The 7,500-nt window shown below is 41.7% G+C and overlaps 1 protein-coding gene across 2 annotated transcripts in view; it reads right to left on the bottom strand.

Moving 5' to 3' along the window:
• The window catches only part of LOC132990301 (plexin-A1-like), a 261,264-nt gene that overhangs the window by 129,223 nt on the left and 124,541 nt on the right, over window positions 1-7,500 (bottom strand). For both annotated transcript variants that reach the window (XM_061058473.1, XM_061058474.1), the window contains exon 4: window positions 4,124-4,255. In XM_061058473.1, coding sequence (XP_060914456.1) covers window positions 4,124-4,255 — 132 coding nt within the window. The remainder of the gene's footprint in view (window positions 1-4,123; window positions 4,256-7,500) is intronic.

Here is a 7,500-nt window from a genome sequence, read left to right as displayed (position 1 = left end):
GCCTCGGGCTAGGAAGTCGCTCCTCATCAGCAGACCGGGGAGGCTCCACACACACACACACACACACACACACACTCTCTCTGGTCTCTGTGCTGTCTGGAGCACAAGTTCACGTTCGGAGGCAGAGGAAGACTCCTTTCTCTATTCTATGCTGTCTGAAGCTGCTGCTGGGAGAACAGTTACTCCACAAACCCACTCCATCTGAGAGAGACGACGCGGAGAGAGGAGCCCAGAGAATGTAAAAAAAAAAAAGTAAAAAAGATGAGGCAGGAAGAGTCAGAGAGAGGCACGGACCATATCCTGCAAACCAATTATATTTTCCCACCTCTTCAGCTCTCACCACCTCTTTCCTTCTCTACTTTTCAGTTTCACTCTCTGACTGGACTGTGAATGTGTCCGCCGCTGAAGCTCGGAGAGTGAAAGTCCATTACGGATGCACAGAGAGATGGTCATTCCCTTTCTTTTACACCGAGTGATTCACATTTTTAAAAAGATTAAATTCATACTTCAAAGAATAATACATTCTAAATGAATAGAACTTTTTACAATATGTGGTTATTCTTCTACTTTCTAAGCTTTATGAGCAGACCACTCTTACATTTTCCAGCAAGAGGAACAAGCGCTAGCTTAGCTTATTAGCATTTAGCCTGGAATCAGCTAGGTGGAAAGAACCCTTCATAGCTGAGCTTATTGGTAGATTGGTGGTTTGATCCTCAGCTGCTGCAGTCTTCATGTCAAAATGTCCTTGGGCAAGACTGGGTCTAATATGTACAGCAGGTGTGTTAGAGTAGTTCTTGATGGGCAGCCTGACACTCTGTAAAACAGTCTCTGACATCAGGGTTTGAATGTGTGTGAAAAGGTGAACGTTGACATGAGCTGTACTGCTTTATGAGGACATTTACCGTTAACGGTAGGAAGCTGAGAGACACTGAGGTAAACTCTGAGCGATGCTGCAGCATGAAAAGAGGATGTGATTGTTGTCTTGTTTACTTGTGTTAACTCGCTCTGCAAAATTTATTGTAATTTGGCTAAATCTTAAACCAGTGCGAGCAAGATTTTAAAAAACTGACAAGCCTCTCCAGGTTTTAGAGGACAATAACTATCATAATAGTAATAATAGTGCTTTCACACTTGCACAAAACTCCTGAAAAAGCTGATGTGAAAACACAGCAGGATACAAATCTGGAGAATCTACCCCATTCCCCTGCGATAGTTGCACGACCATAGACTGTATGCACCCGTCCGGTACGATCTAGGTGCACGTCATTAAACTGCTTCTTCATGTTTTCTGTTCTCCAGTTTGTCCGCTCTTTAGATCAGATAGTGATTCTGTTGAACTAGCATTGACATAAAGGAAAATATTCACATTATAGCGTCATGCAGTGGACTCTGCTGCTTGTCTGCCACTTCCCAAGTCGTTGTTTTTACATCATGTTTTGCCTCAGGAGACTCTTTGCTCCCCGTCCTGATCGACCGCAATAATCCCCCGCTGTGAGGTGTGTGTGAACAAGAGGAGGATTCAAGGGGCAGTCCTCCTGAAATTCTCCAAAAAACTTTCAGGAGTGCAGATGTTAAATCGGCTCAAGACGTACAGTATGCGGGCACTCCCGTACTTTCTAACTATGAAAACTCTAAATGCATCATCCTGACTCATTTTACAGACAAAGCACAGCGGCCTCGGCAAGGACCATTTCTACCCACGTATGGCCGCTGCCCGAACATGCAAATACATGCAGTGGACATGTCAGAGCTCATCAAAAATAAAACACTGGCTTTAATTATTAAAAAGACATCCTGGTGGCAAAAGCAGTCATCTTTAATTTAGATGACACGAGTTCAAATCTGCAAACACTCAGCATGGAGGTTCAGTATTCTTTATTGTTCTCAGAGGATGCTGTGCGCTGATGGTTTAATATACTGTATATACTAAGTATTGGCATGCCAGTTTTTACTGTTGAAAAAGTCTTTCGGTTCCTGTTAGTCGCTCACAGTTCTTCAAGGTTTCCCTTATGCACAAAGACTTTTTGCCGCTTTGCCTGAGACTCTCTCCCTTTTGTGTTTGTAGACCTTCTGATATAGTCCATGTAGTCCATAATGTTGGGGTTGCAAAGTCTGTGGATTTGTGAACATAGGAACTTAAATGACTAATTGTGTGTTGCATTTGAATACATTTGATAACTAGAATCAAATCCCAATCTTAATCGATGTTTCGTCTGTTTGCATGCAAATACAAATTTTTGTTTCACTTCCTGTGTTTCCAAAAAGGTGCATGAATGCATCATTGTATAACTTTTTAATAACAATGTTTTTAATGCAACTCGCTGTATGGCACATTAAAGCATCCTGGACCACTTTCCATGATGGACAGTTATTGTTTCCCTCCGTCGCATCGACATCGACGCTGTCCATTGCTATCAATTACACTTCACTTCCTCTCTGCGCTCATTCAGACACGTGGAAGTCAATTAAGTGTAATTGCTGGTAAATTACACAGCGCTCACATGGCAGCTAATGTGTACATGCCGGGGAAAGTCTCTTTGAAGGTTATCACGCAGCAGTCATTAAGTGTTATGAGATAAGAGAGCCGTGCAGGTAAACGAAGGACGAGAGGATGTGACTGAACTCTGCAGAGTCGAGAATTAATCCCACATAAATAAAGTCAAGATAACAACGACTCATCGCTCTGCAAGAGGAGGTTAATGGAAAATGAGAAGTCAAAGAAGAGTCAAACTCACTTAATTATGTTTGTGTAAAACTATGAGTAATGTATCATGTGTCATATTTAAAATATGTAACGTTTCATAAAACCTGGCGTTTTTTTCTCAGCGCCAGCGTCGTTTTTCAGTTGTTTTCAATGATTAGAGAGCGGTCGCAGCAGAAAGCAGCCGCCTGGATGAAAAGCGCAGCGCCCAGCGTCTTTTTTACAAGCACTCGGTCGTTTTTGTGCGGCCGCTCCGAGCGCTAAAGTAAAAAATCGTTCAACCTTACAGAAAGGCGATGTTGACGTCACGGCCGCTCTTTTCAAAATGTTTGATATTCCCTTTATTTTAGTCTCCTACGGATCAGATCTTGTACTCACATCCTCTTTGCTCCGTGTCTGATTGGGTAAAAAACGTAAAAACATATATATATATACAGCGGCCAAATACAGCGGCCGTTGTCAACAAACTGTTGTCATAGAGACAGGACGGACGGGCAGCGCTTTTCTTCTCAGTGAACAAGCGAACAAGATATATATGTAAGAGAGAAGGTCGGTCATACCCGAGGTAAAGCAGCACAGCTAAATGTGACAAGCTAGCTAAGGCCAATTTGGACTCTCTGGCTTCACGTTCCTCAAAAGGCAGCGATGTTTATTGTGAACAACATTCAAGTTGTGTCATGCCAAATGTTATTATGTCATTCTCAGCGAAAACAGCTGTTCCCAAAAATCATGTAATCATTTTTTTAAAGTTTCAAACATCTCCTATAATTGGTGCTAAAAATAAATCTTCATCACAGCAATTAATATGCAAAGGTTGCATGTACCACGTTTCACGACTGTATGAGGTCTGGAGGCTTTATATATGACACGTTTTAAATAGTAATGACATTAATTAGCACTTATGTGTGTGTGTGTGTGTGTGTGCACGCTTGTGTGTTACTGCTTGAATTGCAAATGTGATCACACACTGTATGTGGTAATGTATGTATGTAATTATCTTGATTGCTCGCTCCTGCAGAGCATGTTTTTTTTTTTTTTTTTTTATAGCCTGTGTCTTTTGAAGTGTTACTTCGCCGTTTTCTTTTTTTACCCTCTGATTTCTAAAACTCCGTCTCTTGCCAGTATGAAGTATGTTTTTGTGAATACTCAACACACGATATGAAATTGGGGAGTGACAGGCTGTGAAGGCATCCGAGTGTTGAAACAATTGAAAACGTACAATTACAACAGGGAAAGTTTGCATGCATATTAAGTTTGCCGTAGGCTGCAATGTATCACAGGGTTGTCTCTAAAATCACCAGACGGATAAATGACTATTGACTTTTCTCCATCATTTCTCAGGGTCATCAACAACATCTGTCAGCTGCACTATGAGCCGCCGCACAGCTAGCCTGGCTGTGGATCATCAGTGAGTGTCTTTACCTGTTTATCTGTGAGAGCGTAGAGGTACTGATGGTCGGGGCTGAAGAGCATATCTCTGAGGATGGGACTCCCGTCGCTCACCACCACGTTCTCGTACAGCAGGGCGGGCTGGATGACAGAGTTCACCAGGATCTGGACCAAGAAAGAGAAGTAGAAGAAGGAGGAAGAGCTCGGTTAGTAATCATCTCATGTGTCATAGCAACTCGACAAGAAGAGAAAATAATCAACATATTATCACGTTTTTGGAGTTTTGTCTCCAATGACACTGTGCAACTGTTTCTTTCCACTGGCACCACTTTCTAGCAAAGACATAATCCTGAAAAAACAGTTTGACTTTTTTCATTAAAGTCATGAATAAATGAAGACAGACTGAGATAAGGACAGTACAAGAAGTTTTAAAGCGACATTATGTAGCAAATTTGGTCTGGTGCACTTTGGCGCCCTCTGAAGGTCTCTGAGTGAAACTGCACTGTTGGAAAAACACAAATTGCCGTCATGTCGTCCAATCACTGACAAAATGCATTTGTTGACAGGCAGACTGGTGGTGCTGAAACCAAAGACAGACTGACAAGGGACTAGGGCTGAGAATCTTTGGGTGTCTTACAATTCGATTCGATTTCGATTCTTGGGGTCACGATTTGATTCAGAATCTATTTTCAATTCAAAATTATTCTGGATTCATGATTCAAAGTCTATTTATGAATTAGTACATACTCCAGTCATCCGTGAGACTGACTGAATTTCTTGTTGCTCCATTTGGCTTTCTGCTGAGTTAAAGAGCTAGCCTTAGCACTTAGCACGGAGGGACTGATTAGCCAAAAAAAAAAAAAAAAATTTAAAAAGTTATGAAAATCTTAAAATCTCAGAAGATAAGAATCTTGATTTTTACATATATGACACAATAACGATACAGACAAAGTTACGTCACAATCTGTTCTGAATAATAGGGATGTACACTCTTCTTATTGTTGGTCACTCTCTCTTCTTCTCTTTTTTTGCTCAACCATAACTGTCTTCCGCCATCTCTTAGCCTCAGCCCTTGTATCAAACAGTACAGAGACGGGATAACTAGCTAATGTGAGTAGAGTAAAGCCAAAGCCTACGCACTTCTTGCCAGAGAACTGAGGCCAGCCAGTTAATCTTCTCCTTCCCTCTCTACTTCTTTTTTGTCTGGATCTTCTCTTTCTAATTTCCAGACCTCCTTGTGCTCATCCATCACCGCAGTTTAGGCTGCTAAAACTTTTTCTGTCGCCTCGACTATCTCTGTCAACTCTGTGTCTTCTGCCTCAGTCTCTGTAGTCTGCGGTTATCATCTGCCAAATCACTGCCAGAGTTTCCTTTATCACAGCGTTCATTAACAGACTGCAGAGTGCTTTTCTTCTTCAAGAGGAGGAAGCTGCTTTGGTTACAAGTCAAGTGTTCCTCCAAATAAGCTTTGAGGAGTTACTCAAAGGGACATTTATGTGGATAAAACCAGGATTTTACACCAAATGTTAAATATGGGGGCAGAAAGACAACATAAACAAGGTTAATACTACGTTCCTTTGGTTGGTGGAGTTTACAGCATCTAGACGTCGCTGCTCAGGTCGAAAAAACGGTTTCTAGACTTCAAAAAAGTGTGTGTTTTTGTGTGTGTGTTTAGGAGATGCATCCCAGCTCTTGCTGACCAGAGGTCATTTGTTTTAGCAGAACCTTTTTGTTGCTCCCACACAAACACAGCATAAAACTTTTTATCGATGTAAGTGTGACCTTTTATCCCCTTGTTTTTCTGGCTCTAATGATTTTGCTCTCTCTGTCAACAGCGGTACAGGCCAGCTCAGACTCACACATACACTTAAACACACACACACACACGTACTCTAAAAGGAAAAAAAAACACTTTATATGGCCAATTTAAAACTACTACATGCCCTGGGCCTCTGTATCACTTGTGATAAGTGAAGGACTGTAGCAGAGAGTAAGGAGGGGGAATAAGAGCGAGGAGCGTGTTGTGCCCTACAGCTCGGGGCAGAGGGCAGTTGGAGTGGGATTCAGGTCAGCCGGCACAGAGGGGACCGCAGACCGGAGCAGGTGACTGTCGATTCTCATCTAGTCTACTCGCCCGCGGGTCTCTGCTCTCCTTCTGCGACCTCTGCACTCTCCGAGTTAAGAGTATCCAAACAGACTTCCTCGCTGAGGAAGTTGCGGCACTTAAGGAGGACAAACTTTGATTAACCCTCCATTAAACTGCTTTTTCATGTCTTTGACTTTGACTCCAGCGGAACAGAGCAAACACGCTAAATGAAGAGCAAACACGTCTCACTTCCAACTCCACAAATACGACAAATCGCTCCGCAGACATAGAATACAAACTATGACAATCTATTGTAGATCTCCAGCCTCAGTATGGTTTGTTCAGCACTCTGTGTGCCAAGCATGAATGAAGACTCACAACACTATAGCTACAAAGTATATACTTATTTATTTGCTATATGCAAAAAATAACACAACATTTTGAGCGCTTTTTATACATATAGCAAGAGAATAAGTATACCTTTGAGAGCCATAGTGCTGAGTCTTTGTGCATCATATCCAGTGTTTGTTTTTTTTTACCACTCAGCACCTGAATAAGTGATCAGTGTGTGTTTGCTGACTTTTTCCAAACTCTAATAATAACCATGCAACATCAGAACCGAATTAAAAAATCGTTACCAAAAAAAACGAAGTAGGTATTGAAATGTGGGATGTCTGTATTGTTGCATCCATAGTGTAAATACCTGCTTTAAAAACTACATCACCCAAGATCAACTCTAAATCAACCAGCTGGAGAACAGCGTCCAGCAGCAGCAATGATGCTAGAGGGGTAGTGTTATATTTAAAAACATAGGGCCACTGACCCGGCCAAATTTGACAATTTAGGAGTGAGAATGGGCTTTAAAGGACATTGGTTAAATACCATGAATTACACTATACTAAAACCGACCAATGCAAAAGCATTTTATTACGAGAGTTAAACGTATATGTCATATGTTTAGCTTGCTGGAGTACCTGCAGGAAGCAGCTTCATAAATCCCCCCCCTCGTCTCTCTGTGCGTCGTCTTTGCTCAGTAAATCCAAAGCCATAAAAGTTAAAAAAAGGAGGGCGACACAAGGGGGCATCTGGGTCCTTTTTATGCTTCCATTTGTCCAGTTTCTCACTTTGTGGAACTTATTAGCAGAGCGCCCGGGTCTATAAGATGAAGGAGACTCGACATTACAAAAGCAGCATGTACCTGTTTTAAAAAGGCGCTTATTAAATGTGCTTTTATGACTGCTCCCAGGATGATTATTAGACCTGAAAAACCCATAAAAGTTTCCGCTTTGATGTTCCTGACAGCTTATGAGTCATTAAAAAGAGA

The sequence above is a fragment of the Labrus mixtus genome, chromosome 15 (genome assembly GCF_963584025.1).
Source record: "Labrus mixtus chromosome 15, fLabMix1.1, whole genome shotgun sequence".
Classification (NCBI taxonomy): domain Eukaryota; kingdom Metazoa; phylum Chordata; class Actinopteri; order Labriformes; family Labridae; genus Labrus; species Labrus mixtus.
The sequence above is the reverse complement of the archived record's forward strand: the minus strand, read 5'-3'. Positions and strand labels throughout refer to the sequence as shown.